The 18799-nt window shown below is 39.5% G+C and overlaps 1 protein-coding gene across 1 annotated transcript in view; it reads right to left on the bottom strand.

Annotated features, from left to right (window-relative positions):
• Window positions 1-569: 569 nt before the first annotated feature.
• Window positions 570-18799, bottom strand: part of EGF (epidermal growth factor) — a 58174-nt gene continuing 39944 nt past the window's right edge. The window contains exons 19-25 of the mRNA XM_053941852.1: window positions 17982-18107; window positions 15698-15817; window positions 13426-13576; window positions 10700-10867; window positions 7855-7957; window positions 4813-4915; window positions 570-3380 (exon numbers count right to left, since the gene is read on the bottom strand). Of these exons, the coding sequence (XP_053797827.1) occupies window positions 3157-3380; window positions 4813-4915; window positions 7855-7957; window positions 10700-10867; window positions 13426-13576; window positions 15698-15817; window positions 17982-18107 (995 nt within the window). The 3' untranslated portion in view covers window positions 570-3156. The remainder of the gene's footprint in view (window positions 3381-4812; window positions 4916-7854; window positions 7958-10699; window positions 10868-13425; window positions 13577-15697; window positions 15818-17981; window positions 18108-18799) is intronic.

The raw sequence follows: 18799 nt of genomic DNA, 5'->3' as shown, positions 1-18799 counted from the left end.
CAGAGTACACCAGTAGGATTTAAGATCAATACTAAGTTTTTTACATACACAGAAATTCTAATAATTTTAAGAAGCATTTTCGATGAAGAAAGTTTAGCCAAAAAAACTGAGCAACCTCCAGGATTCAACTATTTTACTTCAACTGACCTGCATGTAAAGCCTGAAAAGGACATCTTGGCAACCAATTTGAAAACATATGCTGAAGCCATGGATAATATTTCCAGATGAATAAGTAGCAGCATTCCTAAGAGTCATTTAGATGTGAACAAAAAGGATTATATGGATTTTATTGGTTTATGGGAAGATATAAATAAAATATAAATGAAAACTTACCATATTCAAGGTGGGATCAAGGTGTGAGCTCCAGCAGATAATCCTCATTAGTCTAGATTCTCTGAGCAGAGAGCAAGAAACCCACGATACCTGCACGTGCTGCACCAACACGTTATAGACTGTGGCTGCATGAAACCAGTGGAGCTTTCAGTTTACCTGACGTGAGTCAACTGAAACCAGAATTGTGCACTCTCATCTCTTCAAACAAGAGGGACACCAGGGATTTTTGTCTGGCATTTTTTAAATTTTATTTTATAAATCAATAACTTTATAAACATACAAATAAACCAAATATATTATATTTGTATCGAAACATCATTTCAAGTTTTTACACTAAAGATTATTTTGAGTTTAGAGCGGAGTTTAGGAAACATTTAAAACTCCAAACACTCTAATTACAAAACCATATCAGCTTGGTTTCCCTATCTTATTCTGTAAAGGATACTATCAAATTTAAAGTTAGATCCTTGGAAGGAAAGCAAAGTAAACAAACAAACAAAAAAAAAAAAAACCAAAAAAAAAAAAAAACCAAACAAAAAAAAAAAAACCAGGATAGAAAGGATAGAATAGCAAACTAATTTTTAAGGAGTCTGAAACATCTTTATTCAGGCAAGATTCAAAATTACAAATCTTTATTTCTTTTGACTGGGGAAGCTTCCAATGAAATGTTGACTGTCATTTGACACAACACTTGCATTTCAAGTACACAAACATAGTTCACCACAGAAACTCAAAGTGCAGGGATCAAAGTCTTTTTACTGGGTAGCTCTCATGGGTAACAAAATGCTTTTTTGAGCTGGGGCCTTTAGACCTGGACTCTCTTTACGTTAAAATACAGAAGATAAGTGACTGAAAGACCAGGGAGTCCAAACTAGATGCTTTGAACAATGTTAGTGAAATTAAACAATACTGAACTTAAAATCAAATCTATCAAATCTTAATGATTCAACACAGTTGTTGCCTGCTCCTGAACACAGTTTAATATGCCAACACCTCTCAACTATTTCTCTTTCTGTGTAAGTAATCTTGTTACCATTCACACAAGAGAATGAGTCTTCACTGCTAGTAGTTCCAACTAAGCTTTGGAAATGAGTATTTTACAAGTTTGTTCTGAATCCAGAATTGATATGGTTAGAAAACAGACTCAACAATTCCAAATCACTTTAGAAGTTAAATAAGTGACAACCCTTTACAAAACCAGGACTCAGTGTCATTACTGTTTCAATAACATAAAACAAAACTGACTTCACAAAGTTACTCCAGTGTGTAACTATTTTGGATAAGAGGTAAGAGCCTTTCAATACTCTTACCCATATTGGCCTACAGAGCAGGTAAAAAAAAAAAAAAAAAAAAAAGACAACATTCCATACCTTTCTGGCAGGATTCAAAAGAACCCAGAAAAGCAGAATAGTAAACGCACAAATTAGTAATATTTGCCACTATTATCCATCTTATGAATTACAAGGAACATAAGTGGTGGGCACCATAGCAGAGTTTAAAGGTTACAACAGCAGGCTTCAAAAACAGAGGTCTGAGAGATCCCATACAAATAATAAAATCATTATTAGTATTTTAGCTGATGTTCAGGTATCTTCTAAAACATTCTGAAAAGAAAAGGAAGTCAAGACAAGTTGGTGAAAATCACTTGATATCACAGAAAGTTCTGAGTTGGAAGCGACACACAAGGATCATCAAGTTAACTCTAAAGTGAAAGGCCCGCACAGGGTTGAACCCACAACCTTGGTGTTACCAGCACCATGCTCTCATCAACTGACCTCATGTCTGCATCTTGCTTTACAAGAGAGTAAATAACCTGATAGGTGTTAGAAATCCAGTTACAAGAAAAATTGGTTCCGTTTTCCAATTGTTCCCTCACATTCAACAGGCAGCACAAATCAGTTGAGTGGAAGTCAGTCCAAACTGAGGTGGCTTTTTTGTGTTTTTGTCCCACTCCTCCTGGTCTTTTGGAACAGCAATTGGCTGAACTTCTGTCCTCACACTGAGTCCTATATAATGGACCAGGTTTTGGTGCCAGGCACACCTCTGTAAGACAAGGACAGCTCCAGCACACGCCTCTCTGCAGGGCTGAAAGCAGACACAGTCCCACTTCCTCAGCCCAAAAATAATCCTGCTATGCTCTGAAGGACCAGTGTAGGCTAGGAAAAAAAAAAAAAATGGAGGTATCACCTTTCCCCTCAAATGCTGCCCATCATTAATAACATATGCCTGCAAACCATCCTCCTGTACACAAAACCTGAGAAATGCAAGATCCTATTTGGTGCTTGCTAGACACAAGAACATCTCAAGTGGAATCCAAGAAGTTACACTGGTCTTTCAGTGTAACTTTACACTTTACATAAAAATCTTTTAATAGTAAGAGCATTTTGAATTGATTTTTCTGCGCTATCCTCCATTTCTATTTCTCTGCAGCTGTCCTTGTGTTCCATTTTCTAGGCAGTTTCTAAACCCTGTGTGTATAAAGATCACTACTTGCAACAAGCTTCCTTAGAAAATACTTATCACTGATAAATCACCCACTTGACTATCTTCCTCCCAGTGACCTTTTAGTGGGCACTTAATGAAGTTAGCAGCAGTGAAACTTATAAAGTACTCACTGCCAACACTTTGCTCACACTAATTCTTCCAAGCAGAGATGACAGGGAAAGAGTGGCAAGGACTGTTTTGTTCTGAACAATGGTGGGTTTTTTCTAAAGCAGACTTTAATGAAAAAAAAAAAAAAAAAAAAAAGAGTGTTGCTTCAGTGTTTGTGAGTTCCCATCCGTTGCTGACTTCCTCCTTTTCCCATTCAAACACAGACTGCTTCTAGTCTGGCTGCATCAGCAAGCTAGCTGGGGCAAGATTGCAAGGCTCCCTTTCTGGCAGGGGATTGGGATGGATGCTCCAGGGAGCCTGGGGAGGGACCTTCACTGCTGCCGTGGACTGGCGCGATTTCTCACCAACAGGACCCTCTTTTTGGTGGCCTTGTTCTTTCTCCTCTTTTGCCAAAGTCTCTGCTGCTTTGTCATATGTTACAGGCTTCTCTTCCTCTGGAGAAAACAGATATGTATTACTGAAAATTACATGTGAAAAGATTCACAGCAGCTAAGGTAAAAGAAATGTAATGGCAGCTTTGAGAGAAGAAAGCTGTGAAAGAATGCACGGAATCAGATTCAATACCAGTGCATGACAAAAGAACAAAAAAAAAAAAAAAAAAACAACAGGTAAAGTCAAGAACTGCTTCAGATTTTAAGAAATTACTTGTCCTAGGCTAGATTCATGGTTTTCTCTTTTAATACATAATAAAGAAAGGCATGCCAAGATTACCTGCCTGGCAAAATTAAAGTCTCTGCTTTAAAGTCAAAAGTTCAAATTCACTGGCATGGCATAAGAACTTCCTTTAACATGTTAAAAAAAATACCAGATTATTTACTGATCTTGTTGTCTAAGAGGGTGGAACCACTTCTGCTAAAATTTTTATGAAAAAATCAGACACTTGTCATAGGAAATTTCTGATCCAATACCTGCATCTGATAAAGCTGTAAATGGAAACAGAGTCTCCTAATGGGAAACATCAGTCTTCCTTTGCTGGACAGTGAGGTTCTACACATGCTCCCAATATTAGTGCATCTAAATAAATGTGAGGCACATTTTCTACTGATGAATAAAGTGACTACTCAGTGTATATCTAAGGACAGGACTGGCAATTTTGAAAATCTTGCAAGATGCCTGGATGTTTGTATCCTCAAACATTTGTATTTGCATATTTCTAAGTGGCTGGGGCAAACTGGCTTCTCTAGTAACTTCTGCAGTTAGGAAGTATATATGGTAAATAAAACGAATGTCTTAGGGTATTAGTCTTTCTCCATCAGTTCTCACCATCTGAGCAATTAACAGATCCAGTTGCCACCTAGAAGGCAGTATTTCCTAAAATTCAGAGTGGTTCAGCTTGTAATTTGAGGGCCTCGGAAGCCCATTCTGTGCTTCTGTGCCACCTGCTGCCTTTGGACCAGTGATGAGAGGTGCATCTCCTCCATTCACCTCATCTTTGATTAAGCACCAAACACTCCTCAAGCAGTCAAACATCTTGTTTAACACAAAAAGCAGAACTGCAGTTGCTGCCACGGTGTGAAACCCGGACTCCTCACACCTTTCCAGTTATCCTGCCTGAACGAATAAGGACTGTCAAAGTGTACTGCTCCATGGACATCCATTCCCCAACAGTATAAGGTCTATATTAATGCAAACATCTCATATTATTCTATCACAAGAAGCCTCTGGCTTGTTCTGTGTGAAAGCACTGTTGTAGGGTAGTTTCTCCTGACTAATCTGCAAAATGTAAGACTGAATGGTCTCTTCACATCAATACAAACATGAGATCTGCCAGAAATAAAATCAGGATTTCTCTGTCTCCTCTACCAGCCACTGCTCCTGCTGGTACAAAGTGAAGAGAGATCTAATAAGGAAGGACATCCTACTCACCCAATTCTGATGGAACGGCAAGATGAGGATCTGCTGCCTCACATTCAATTAGATCAACTGCTTTAGTCTCCAGAGAACTGTTACCCTCCTTAAAAACCGCAAACTGCAAATAGATACAATATGCACAAAATATGCAGAGTCCAAATTAATAAAAAATGAATTGGTTTTCTGAAACCCAAGAGGCAAACTAAAAGGGCCACACACACCAACCACAGAATAGGGAAAAAGGTCGTTCTGGCTTCTGGGATGACCCTTCCCCCTGCAGGTAATTAAACATTTGAGTTGATGACAGCCCCAGTCTTTTCTTTGGAAAGTGCAGTCTCAGTCCAGCTAAGAACTACCAACTCTCTTGCTTTGCAAATCAACATTTCCAATGGCAAGGACAAAAGTTCATGAAAATCAACCCTCTCCATAGTACTGAGGGCCATTTTTAAAGTATTAAGGATCTCTGTAGGAATCCAGACAGCAGGAAACTGTCAAACACAAAGAAGAAAACAAACCTCCCTTCCTGGCTCTCAGCATCTCCTGCAGGATGTGGCTCCATCATGCCACAGTGACAGTGGAAGTCAGAAGATGAGACCCTCTGGGGGAACATGCTAAAAGCACCAGGGGGAAAACAGAAAAAACAGGGGCAGAGGAAAGCAATGTGAAGCACTATGATGAAGTTGTACAGAGGGAAAGACGAAAAGCCCTTAAAGGCGGGAGGTTTAAAGAGCAGAGACAGGGAAGAAGAGAAAACATCTGTAAATAAGATGTTCCAGCCAAAGGACTGACAGATTCAGGGGTCCAGGTGGATAACTGGTGAATTTATGTGGATAGAATACACATGTAGCAGGTGCACCTATTTAGGTATCCATTCATTTATATAAAATCTGTACTCTTACAGCTGCTACCCTACACGTGACCGACCCCCAGTAGATTTTCGGCTACACACAGTTCTGCAAAATATATTTGACTGTGCAAAGTAAAACACTTGGTGGATGAGAAGTCTCTGAATAGCATCAAAATGCAGGCACATGCAGAAGTTTACCAAGGCTTACATATCAGTAGGACTAACCCAGGCTGACTTATGGAACTCTAATATGAATGTAAAAAAATATGCAGGCATACCCTCAGCTAATGTACCCTCAACTAATTGCACCCTTGCCTGGCAGAAAATAAGTAAAGGGAAAAGTGAATGATGCTTGGTCAATTGGTAGGTATAGTTTCAGTATCATGATACCTAACTTTTGATGTGTGTGATAGCACAAAATCTTGTTATCCTCTGCATCAACCCAGACAGGCAAGAACAAGCAAGTCTTTGCACTCTCTCATCAGCCTCACAAATGAGCAGTGGCAGTGAGGACTACCAAATGAGTGAAATTCATGAGCTCCTTACAGTTACTGCATATACAAGAAACAGTCCCAATATGAAGTCCTTTGTTAAGATCATTAACATTGTGTAGATCAATAGTAGCCAAAAACCTTACAAGTTGAGCAGCTGTAGTTTTCTGTCCCTGATGTAGTATAACCTTTTTTTTTACAGAAAGCTCTCCAATAACCTACTTGAAGTGAATAGTACAAATGGACAACTTCCCACAGCTTTTTGGCAACTCTAGATGTTCTAGCCTGAGTGCATGCATACAGGAAGCCCTGGTGAACTTAACGATCAATGGCTACATCAGCACAGAGGAAATCACACGCATGAAACCACAGCAATCGTTACTGAGTAAGCACCAGTAATTAGCAAAGGGTCAGTGATTTCCTCTTCCAGTGTGCAACAAGCCATTGCAATAAACTACTTTATTAATGTATTCAATGTCTCCTGGTGCATAGTGAAACATAACACAAATGTATAATAGGTGTAAAAGCGTGATTTATTTTTGTTGATCCAGTCCATTGCTTAGCTGCTTAGTTACCTTATATTCAGCAAAAATGTCACTGGTGACCAGCATTAACTGCAGGGTCAGCAGAAGGTGGGAACAGAGCTGATGGGCTGCAGGCCTCCTTGAGCACCGCTCCCAAGCAGTGAACTGCTCTCAGTCCCAACAAATGTTTCTGCTTTTCTCAACTTCGGGTATTTTACAAACTGTGGATTTTATTTCTGCTGTGGACAAATTATGGCATTGACATGACAGCTCATTTGCTGTCCAATACCTGAAGGAAAGGTGCTGATAATTAAACATGCATAAGAGCATGCAGTTGACCAGCTAAGGAACAATATGCCATAACCAGGGTCAAGTTGATTCAGTACTACCAACGTATGTTTGACAGTGTGTTTCAGTGGCTACCCACTCACAAGTCCTGCCAGCCACTCTCACTAAATCATTTGCAAGGCCATTCTAAGAGTCCCAGACTGAGCACAGAAGCAGCCACGAATGCCAATTATGTTACTTGACAACTTCAAGTTCCAATTGCAATCACCCAGCAGTGTAATGTTATTCTAATGCCAATCAGAACCAGATCCTTAAACCTGATTTTATAGGGCTAAATACAGCTTCAAAAATGACAACAGCCACAGGCCTATACAACCAGACCATGTTGGCATTCTTACCTACACCAGTGTAAAACCGGAACTTTATATATCCTACCAAGCTGCCTGATAAAATCCTGGTTGTTTTTCTTTACAAGGCAGCAGCTTCTAATACAAGACATTTAATTTCATCAAGCCTCAAAATAGAGTTCAACATCTCATGTAGCACACACAATACTTGGCTTCCAAGAAGGCTTTTTTACAGAGGGCATACTTTCCTGTGAAAATAACTGTGTGATATGCCATGTCATCACATTGCCATTTCCTTAATTTAGAACACAGTTCCCCAACTGTTGTGTTCAAAGCTAACAATAACACTGGCTAATGGTTGCAATACATCCAGGCAGCTGTGAACTTTGAGGGATAACAATGAGGTAAGATGAACTAGGGTTCATAGCAAAGCACTTGATGACTCTAGCAGTTATTTAATGCATTTAAGATGTGAATTATTTGATGGATAATCTCAAGTGGATCCCTAACACTCTTTGATCCTTCTTGATTCCCTCTCCACTCCACATTAATATGGTTACCAGAGACTTGTTGCCAGTAGGTGTTACGCTCTCGTTGTCAGCGCGGCTGCTGGCAGCTCTTATCGCTTCTGCACAGAGATTCTTCTTATACAAATTCTGACTTCTGCAACAGAACAAAAGCTGAAGCAAATTATTTTGCTTTGAGAGGAACAGATGCTTTTTTCACATATTATTCTATCAGTATTTTCAGAAGTACATATATTTTGTTTTCTCTCACTGGTTTGTGTATTGCTATCCATCACCACACAGCAGTTAAAACAAATAGCTTGTCAGAAAAAGAAGTCAGTAAGTGTACAAATACTTGTTCCAATGTGCCATCTGTAAAGGGTCATTCATTGGAATGAACAATAGGCCTCATAATTTTAACTAGACCCTTCCATTTTCTTACATTATTCTAGTTATAATACATTTATCTTACAAAGATTTATTTCAGCCAATGCAATGAAGAGCGTTTATGGGTGAAGCTCAGAAATAAAAAGCTGACTATATTTTTGTACACTGTTGGTAGCTGCAATTATGAAAGTCACTTTTGTATTCATCTGCATCATTTTTGCAAAGCAACAGTTTCAGAAGTTACTATGAAATAAACGAACTGACAGTCTCAAAAAGCTTAGAAATAAGATCTTCCAGGAAAAATGCATGACCCACAGAACTGGCTTTAGGGGAAAAAGCTATGAGTACAATCTGGAGCTAGAAAAGGTATGAATAATCAGTTCTAAGAAGCTAGTTCCATAAATTCAAAGACTTACTTTTGCAGTTAAAGAGCAGTATTAAAAGCCCATATAGGCCCAAAGAAAACATTTTATTTTACTTCTCTTGAGATCGAAATCAGTACATCTTTATTCACTTTACAAATACATTTTTGCCCTTCTAAAAAACTAAAAAAATAAATGTTATAGTCTTCAAATTCTGGAAGTCTGAGGTTATAACATCTTTTTGCTTGATCTATTTTAAATAAAATTCAGTAGATATTTACCAATGAAAATAGGAATTTTCCTTTTATTTAGGAACTTTCCTTTTATTTCTACATAGCTTTTATATACTAACTGAGAAAGGTCACATGGCATAATTATCATATATTGCTCCCTTCATGAAAATACAATGTAAATGAATTTTGCTCTGTGTGGCTTTGGCCAATTGAGGTGGAGGAATGGTTGGTGTTGAATCTATGATTCAGGTTTGTCTTTTTTTTTTGTGGAAAAGAGTTATTTCTTTTCTTTCCAAGAAAGATAAGAAACTTGGCATACTATACAGTCAGACTGCATAAACCTAACATTAAGAATAACACAGTGCTCTTCAGCAGACAAACCATTGAACAGATCATTGAACCGTCATTGAACAAACCAACACAATATTTCAGCATGCTCGGCCTTCAGTTGACACATTTTCAAATTGACAGGTGTAGACCTACAGCTTCATTTCCTTCAATTAAAAGGAGATTGGCATCTCCATTTTGCAGGGGAAGGAACAGGACTATCAAAGACTTAATCGGTACATTTTGAAATACAGCAGATTATCTGAAAAAGTGGTATAGCAATTTCAACCCAAATACTGGTTCCCAGACTCCAGTTAAATAGGGATTTTAGATCAGCGGTTTAATTTTGATCTAGTTATTCTAGTAATTGCTGCAGTTCAAATTCAGTCAAGTGTGTAATTGAAAACCTGTTGTTGTGGTAAATAGTTATATTGATCAAAAGCATTTGGCAAGAAAGAAACATAAATCTGGGAGAAATTACAAAAGAGAGAGGAAGGGAAGAAATTGAATGCTTTCATACCTTTAAACAAATTGTATTCTGTCTATTTTTCATAAGAGAACATACGAAATATATAAGAAATATAAGAATCTCACAATTTTTCTGTTCTTTTTATATCCACTGATCAAAATCTGAACCCCAGGTTATGAGAAAAAAACAGGCTGCACTTAGCTTTAATTCTGGACTCCTATTACTATTAATTAAAAATAAGAAATGTTGCTGCTCCCCTACTCTTGTAGACTAAATATGCCAAGAACCATTAAATAAGAATGAAAAATGCTAGCTTGCATAGTTAACTTCTTTTGTAGCTTAACTTTTTATATCTAGGAGAGTCTAATTTTAAAATTAACCTAAACCACAAACAAAAATCCTGCATTTAAATCAGCCTCTGAGAACAGCTGTCTGCCAAGGTCATGGCCAAAAGACTCTAGCTTAAATGCTTAATACTTTCCAGTCTAAGGGACACCAATGACATTTAATTTCACATCAGACTGGGTTCTTAAATAGTGACCCTTGGAATTCTTTTTGCCACAGGAAGAATCCCAAATCTGCGCAATTCATTATAGCCACAGAAAATGCCAGGGAGTACTTTTACAGCAGATGTGCTTAGACTCACTTCCCTGATTTTACTCTCTCTACTGCCAGGAAAGCGGTTTCCATGTTCATTGCTGGAAGCATCACTCTGTAAATTTGCCTTGGGAAGGTTAGTAGGCAAAGAAATTTTCAGGTGGAATTCTACACTCAATGGGAAACAAAAGCCAACTCATTGAATAGCTGGCAGAGAAGAGCCAACCCCTACCATGAATTTCAGACATCTAGAGCTGTGAAGGGAAACGCAGGAAGAAGTAAATGGCATGTTCCTGAGCTCTAAAAGGTCTGTTCTCCTTCCCTCCAGATATGTTTGCTCCCTAGCACCAATGTGAGCTCTGCAGGCAAGGGACACGCCAGAACTTTCTGTATTATTCACAGATCCAGTTACTGAAAAGCAAAAGAACAGGAACTCCCATCAGCTGAGGAGCAGCTCACGTTCTCAGCCCCAAACACCCTGTGAAAGCAGCAGCAGCAGCTGGGCCCGTGTTTGGCAGCAGTACCTGCGGCAGTAGGCAGCCAGGACGCCCAGCAGCAGCAGCAGTAGGGCCAGCCCGGCGGCGCCCGCGGTGATGGCGATGCTCCGCACCTTCGCCCGCCCGGCGCGCTGCTGCTCCCACCACTCCAGGTCGCTGAACTGGCAGCGCTCCCCCACGTAGCCCGTCACACAGCTGCCAAGGAAAGAGGGCACACGCTGCAGCGGCGGAGGGCACAGCCCCAGACCGCCACCTCCGCCACCTTGCATTGATTGACCAGTGGTCGCCGCTACAGAAGCATCCGGTTCACTTTAGCAGTGGGGAAGACAAAATAATTTTCATGGTATGCTGCTGAAACCTGTAGAATCCAGTACTAAAAGTATTTTTCTTTTCTTTTCTTTTCTTTTTTTTTTTCTGTACTGTTATTTTTTTACTGGTATTGAATCGCCTATAGAATTATACAGAGAGGTTGTCATTACCAGATTCCAATGGATTAAAAAGTAGGGAAAAAAGTTTCTTAAGTCCTGTAAATCCTGCTGTGTGATTAGTGTTTCCCTAGGATTTTCCACTTAACTTCTTTCAGCAGCAAGCTTCCCTTTCTTTAAAGTAGGCAGGACAGGACTGACTCATATTTTCAGACTGAGTTGATTAAGAGAATCAAATTTAAATCTGAATATTTACTGTAAAATTAAAGATTAATTAAAGTGTATTTAAAAACCATGCATAAGATTTAGAAATATCTTCAAAACTTTTAATACTTTTAATATAATCTTCTTCTGTAGCCAGTTTTTGTTTATTTGTTTGGTTTTACCATTGTAAAACCCAATATAGAAATATTCCATCAATGCATGAAACCCTCAAATCAAAATTACTAGAAAGTGAAAAATACATCAAGAAATAATCCCAGACTGGTTTTACTATGCAAGGCAAGACATAAATAATAAATGGAAAAAAATGAAAAGTTTGCTCAGTTTATAACAATCCCTCAGCAATGTAGGCTCAATTCATCACAATTCTAACTGGTCTAATTTTATTCAAGTCCAAGAGCTAGTCAAATGAGAAAAAGAAGCAGGATTTGAACTGCAGCAGCTTTTACTTAATGTCATGAAAACGTTATATCAGCATTCATTATTTAGTCAGGCACAAGCACTCTCATTCTGTTAAAATTTAGAATGTGTGTGTGCTGGAAGGCGGAAAAAATGCTAATTTTTAAAGGTTAAATTACAATGAATTTCAAACATTCTGGCAGATCTACTTTCTAGTATATGATCTTTCACTAATTAAAATACAAATCACATTTGGTATGTGATTTTTGCTGGATAACGTTTTTCCATTCCTTCCCTTCGGTAGTTAATACATTAGAGCCTACGTGAATGAATGCTGCCATCTAGTGAGGATTCAGCGGGGACAGAATCCAGCAACGCCCACACACAAACCCCAACAGCATGGCTGCTCTTAAATTTTTTAACTGCTTCCACTTCCAAAACTGAAAAATATGTAGATTTGAATTCTCATTATGCACTAACACCTAACAATTAAAAGAAAAAAAAATCTGATCCAATTTGAAAGTTCTGCAGGTTTAGACTCTTCAGTTTTGAGAGAAGAAATTTCTGAGGTGAAAATAGATAGCTTACTGTCCCTCTAAAAGTTACACTAAAAATTCAAAACAAGTACCAGAGATGACCATGAGTCTGTCTCCCATAATGTCTTTGCCCAAGAGCTTTGCTGAGCTCAGGAGATCCACAGCACAAAGCATCAACTTCATTCCCATATATGCACACGAGACACATTCCTTTCCTATTCTTACAGGTACAGAGGTCTTTAGGCAGGGGAGACCTCTCACATTTCGAAATAAGAAAGCCTGAGACACAGAGAGAGATTTGCCTACCCTGGGACAGCATCCACCCCCTGTACAGGTCCTCACTTACCACCTATGACCCTGGGGGAGGAGGCAGGCATTGGATTTGTCCCATTGCGAAGATTTTATGCTTGATTTTGAAGAAAGATTTTGAGTACAGCTTCAAATATAATCAGGTTACACACTTAAATGCCAGCACTAAATGTTTTGAAGAAATGATTACCCCAGGGGACTAGGTTGTCACATTGATCAAGCCAAGGCTGACTTCTTGGGAGATGAGAGTCTCCTTGTTTTTATCAGTACCTGCATTTGGGGAACCCAGAATTAGGCTTCACAAAAATATTGACAGGGTTAAAAATATCAACAGGGGAAGTAGGTCTCAATTTTGAGGTCCTATTGTAACTCTCCCTGTTTTTAAGAGGGCAATTATATCCTACCCATTTCTGCCTTTCTGTAATGGGAGATGCTGACACCGGAAGAATACTCCCTGGCCCCAGTAAGAGAAGACAAGACAGAGGTGTCCTCTTCCATCCCAGTGAATGCTACACATGAACAGCAAGGCCAAGAGGGAGGTGCAAGTCAGCAGAACATGTACAGGAGAGAGAGAAGGCACCTCTTTCAAGTCATTTAACAACTTACCTCCCATTTCCAAAGAATCAAGTGCTCAGGGAACAAATCCAATCCTACCATTAATTGCAACATGTGTGACTGGAGTGACCATGCACCGAAAATTACACTGATCACTTACAGGAAAGAGGAAATAAGAATGCTAATGTGTGACATGAGGGATGAACAGATCATTCATGGACAAAATCTTCACTGCCTGCAGTAAACTGAAGGTACCATTCCAAGGGTGCCATTCTTCAGCAGAGAAAATACAAATTTCTGTACTTACTTGCAGGCATAGTCTTGTAGGTCAGAAACATAATTGCACACTCCACCATGGAGGCAGTATGACTCGTACGAAGGAGGACATCCTACAACATCACCTTGCACAGCCTTTGTAGTGTACTCATTGCTGGCAGCAGCTGGGGGAACGGTAGATTCTGAAACAGATGGTTTCACAAGGACATCTCAAACCTTTGGCCTCATTGGCAACATAATCTTATGAAAGAGTTCCAGAACTTCAAGGTACTAAACTAGATAAAAATATCCAATTTCTATTAATGACTTGGTTTCACCTATTTTCTTATGTTGTTATCAAATTTAGGCAAGCAGAAATATAGATAAAATTACTAAATATGATATGTTGATATGTAAATATTATGTCTCAATATATTTTTATTTATTATAATTTATTATTTATAAATACTAGTCAAAAATATACAAATATAAATATATCCTATTATTAGTGTGATACAATAATATATTCATATATTAATATAATATTTAAATATCTAAATATTTTCAATTTACAGTGAAAGACCTACAGTGATTGACTGAGTTCTGTGTGTTTAGATGTATGAGCCCAGCCCTGAAAAAAAACTGCACCAACTTTCTAGGTGCTTAGTCTGAAATTATTTTTGCAACTTACGCAGCTTTGATATATGGTACATCTCTACCATGCATAAATTACCAGGGTGAAAGGCAGAGGTGAAGGATGACTGTATTTCATGCACTTGGACCTCAGACTCAGAAGCTTTCACAAGCAATATGTCATTCTTATGCAGATTGTTTCTACTCTGCTGCCATTCAATTAATTGCCTCTATGTGAGATGGCAGATCACATTTTTTACTTTTTCAGGTTAGTTCAGGTACAGATAAGAGCATCACTGGGGGAGCAGGGAGCCCTATGGTTAAGGGCTCTGCAGCCTGCTCTGAATCACACATGCTGCCACCTACACACCTATCCAAACTAGCTAGTTTTAAAGGTAGCACTGATATCTCTGCACAGCGTGACCACAGTGCAGACATGCCCTTAAAGAAAAAGAGTGTTTTCATGCCTACTTTGATGCTACAACAAATCTATAGGTCAGAACAAAACAGCATCATGGCAAAGAATATCTGGCAGTATGGATTAGCAGAGACACGCCTAATCATTCTCATACAATTATGGGGTCAGTTCTATGACTCACACCAGTTTTATTGCAACATGACCTTCAATGACATTTGGGTTTTAAAATTTCATTTGCAGGAGAACTGCCATGGCAAAGAGCCTGAATGGAAAGGGATGAGTGATTATAGTGAACCCCAGGTGTGCATGCATTCAGCAAAGAAAATCATCTTGCTAAAAGAACTTATTAGGCAAAGAGCTAAAACAGTGTGTTAACATCTATAAAGACATGGGATCAGACTGACACATGAGGGACCTAGGAAACATTATTTCCAAGTCATGCATCATTTAAAATCATCATTTCCTGAGTGACACCTGAAACTACTGAAAGATTAAGTGACTGAAATGGGAGTGGGAATCCTGATAGGTGCTCTATTTAAGAAAGCTGTAATTTCCTTGTTTTTCTGAAGAAACAGCTCTGTGACAATCACACAATGTCCCTCCATCATCAGAAAATCACTCAATCTGGAGTAAAATTCACCCTGACCAACAGGGTTGACACAGAGTAAAAGAATGAGTCACTCTCATTTCCAGAGAATGCTGCTACCTCATTGAGGCACCAAAATGAAGGTCAGATAGTCACTAGTGCTGAACTTTTAGCAGTTCCCTTCAGTAAATTGATAATCAGATTTTCTAAGGATTTTCAGAGCCCTTTTGAACAATTAGTGACTGGAACTGAAAGACAAGCTTGTACTGAAGAATCAAATGGCACTTAAATCATGTACATTTCCTGTGCTAGCCTTCTGCAAAGTAACAGAAGGCACAGGAAGTTTGGAAAATGGCACAGACTGAAATTACCCTCAAAAAATGTTACTTTCAAGGAGCATTTACTTCTGCTGTAGATTGTAAATGACATTTGATAAATTTGTTGGTACATTTAGACAGTAAAAAATTTACATTGAACCTTAATGTAGATATTTCCTTACTAAATTTGGATTGGTTCTCCTTAGTCCACCACAAAACAGCCTCCTAAAGGCAATGCTAAATGGATCCACAATCTGCTCAGGATGTTACTATACAGGAATCCTTTAGTTTCCAGGCATAACAATTTATCCAAGGACACAGCTCTTAATTTAGGGCCACTTTGTTTTATTTGCTCACTCCGTTTACTCACTGCAACCGACGCCAGTTCCAGAAGCATGATCAGCACACGAGCAAGTGAAGTTTCCTTCTGTATTTGTGCAGGTCATGTTTTCTCCACAGGTGTGGGACCCCGTCTTGCACTCATCAATATCTGTCACCCAAACAGGCTGCAGTTAGAGGAATGAAATGCCTGAGAGCACCTGCTAAAAGGGCAGCAGTAGCAGCACTGCGCTCCCCAGGCAGTGGGGAAAAACACCAGAGACCTCTTCCTCTGCAAATATGCCTTCATGGAAAGCCTAATGGAAAAGCAACCAGCACACTTCCTATAGCAAGAGCATGCTGTGCTGCAGAAACTCTCCACAGGGAGAGGGAGGGCAAGGCTTCCCCATGAAATGTAACAAGTACAGCAGAGTTGAAGAGGAGACTTGTTTGTATCAGATGTATTGTCCTGGCATTGCTAGTCCTAGCTTGCAGCCTGGATCCATACGCCGGCATTCTTGCAGTAACACAGCAGAAGAGTTGGGAGCGGAGAGCTGCCCACCCCTGTACCACCCACCTAGTTCAGCCCAACAAGAGTTTAGGCAGAAGAAAAGTGTCTAGGATTATTCAGTTTGTGCAAACACCTCAAACACCTGTGAGGTTTTGAAGGACTGTGAAGAGGCTCCCTGACTACAAGAGTTTCCAGGCCCAGAGACCGTGTTAGGTTCATACACATTTCTCATCCCCATTCTGCTGCACACCCTCCTCCCACCCCCACACCTTCTCTCCAAAGCCCATGGCAGCAGCCCCTGCCAGGCTGGCCACCTCCACCTTGCTAAGCGCCAAAGCACCCCCCCACAAAGGTGAAAACTTTGGTTCACACTGCAGAGTTTGGGAGCCTCTGATTCACTTTATGAACTGTCAGCAGAATGCATGTGCTGGGTCTGCTTTGGGGAATCACAGATCTGCTACTCCAATTTTTGTGAAATGATTGCTTAAACTGCTGGGAATTTTTCTACAGTAAAATTAACTGGATCTAGCTCAAAACAGTATAGAAAATTCAGAGCACTTAAAAAAAAATGGGGGGGAGGGGAACACAACTGCTGCAGCATATTTCATGAAATGTGATTTCACCAACACCACATGAACTCATTGTGTGCTATCACTGAACATACCATCACATTCCTGGACACTGTGCATGCATGCAGGCGCTTACAACTGAAGCACAAAATCACTTACCAGTTTCTGGCTTTCATAGTACATTTCAAGTAATTGAACACAAAATTAGATTCAGTTATGTTTACATCTTAATAATACTACATCATTTATAAAATGCTGAGAATCTGTTTTCTGGACTTAAAGACTTCAGGAAGATAATGGACTGTTTTTCAATGACAGTGGAAGGTACTACATCCTGAACAACTATACCACAGTATAGTGGTAAGTAAGACAGTAAGAGCCTAGGGCTGCTTGAGGACTTGCCTTCTACATTGTGCTGGGTCAGCAAGAGGACCTTGGCACTTCTGTGTGCACTTCCATCTGCACTTCCAAACACCCTCAAAGACATGATCTCTGTCTCTCACCCCTGCAGGCAAAAGACCTTCTAGATTCTTCTGCCTCTGATACTTTTCACGCTGTACCCATAACAATTATATTGTTCTTAATTTTTCAGTCATCCTAATCAGTGTTGAAGAACCAAGTCCAGTAAGGATTATGTAAGAATTGGTTCAAACTTATTGGGCTTTGAATTAGGCTAGAAAGGAAAAAAGTAAAAGAAAAGGACAAAAGAGAAGGCAAGACTCTCATAAAGCTCTGAAAAAAACTGTGTGCTAGTCAAATACTGGAGAGGAAAAGCTTCCTGTTCATGTTTACCACTAAAATAGATTAAGAATTTAGGAGATGTAGGGAATGAACTAAAGACCTGGCATTACAGCTGAATGGGAAAATCAGTGGGTCTGATTATTAACAAGACTGTAAATGTACTCAAGTTGTCAGTGTCACACCTTGATCCTCATGCCTATTAAACAGACCTGGAATTATTTGATGAGTATTATGACACACTCAATACCTGCTTTCGTTTATATTCATGGCAACGATTTCCAATAGAGCTCTACTGCTTCACCTCCCCTTCCCTCCTCCCCTTCACTCTTCCTCTCTCTCCTTTTATAGCCACTAAAAAGAGTGCAAACACTGAGAGGAGATATTCCCTGACAACTACAAGCTTTGCATATTGATCAATTGCTGAGGTTACCGCATTTCAAACAGGGAGAAGGAACCACAAAGGCAGAAATGCCCCAGCCTTCCAGCCCGGGCCGAGCCCTCACACATGCCCATACCATAGCAATGGACTCCATCTCCAGCGTAGCCTTGCAGGCACTGGCAGACGTAGCCCCCTTCCGTGTTGATGCAGTCGGACACGCTTCGATTGCAGCGGTCCATGTGCACAGCGCACTCGTCCACGTCTGTGGGACACAGCAAGGGACAGGACACTTGGGTCACGAAACCATTGCCTCAGTCGATACCCTGAGACACCTGCACCATGGATCTCCCTCAGACTCTGCAGTCACTTGGCATTTGTGCGTGTGAAGCAAATGGGAAGAGGAGGACTTTGCGGTCTTTTTTGGTATGAAATTTGACGGGGGTGTTCTAAAATCCAAGAGAATCAACAAAATGATATCACAAATATCATTTGCTTAAAAAAAACCTGTTCAGAGGAAATGATCTGATTCAAAAATAGCTTTATGTTATAGAATCAGATAATCCATTAAGTTGAAGAAGACCTCTAAGAGCATTTAGCAACTTGGTTTTATAAAAGAACACACAGGCTTAAAAAAAGAAAAAGTACTACAGTGGAAAAAATGTATGCCCAATTCAGCTTACAATTTTTTCCCTTTCCATAGTAACACAGATTCTTCTGAGTCTCTTCATGTTTAGCCACCAAATGGTATTCTTTTTCTGTTTCTAACTCTCTTGACCTTTCTGAGAGCAAAACAGTTAATCCATTTATGTTGCAAACAAGTCCAGAAACTTAAGAGCATCCTTAGCAATGTTTTGCATGGCTGTTAGAGTCTTTCTAGTGCTTGAAAGAATCTAGAGCAGCATTTTTATATAAATATTACATCAGGAATACTAATGTTGAAGAGATTCCTTATGT

This window comes from Vidua chalybeata, chromosome 4 (genome assembly GCF_026979565.1).
Source record: "Vidua chalybeata isolate OUT-0048 chromosome 4, bVidCha1 merged haplotype, whole genome shotgun sequence".
Classification (NCBI taxonomy): Eukaryota; Metazoa; Chordata; class Aves; order Passeriformes; family Viduidae; genus Vidua; species Vidua chalybeata.
This window is presented reverse-complemented; position numbering and strand designations above follow the sequence as displayed.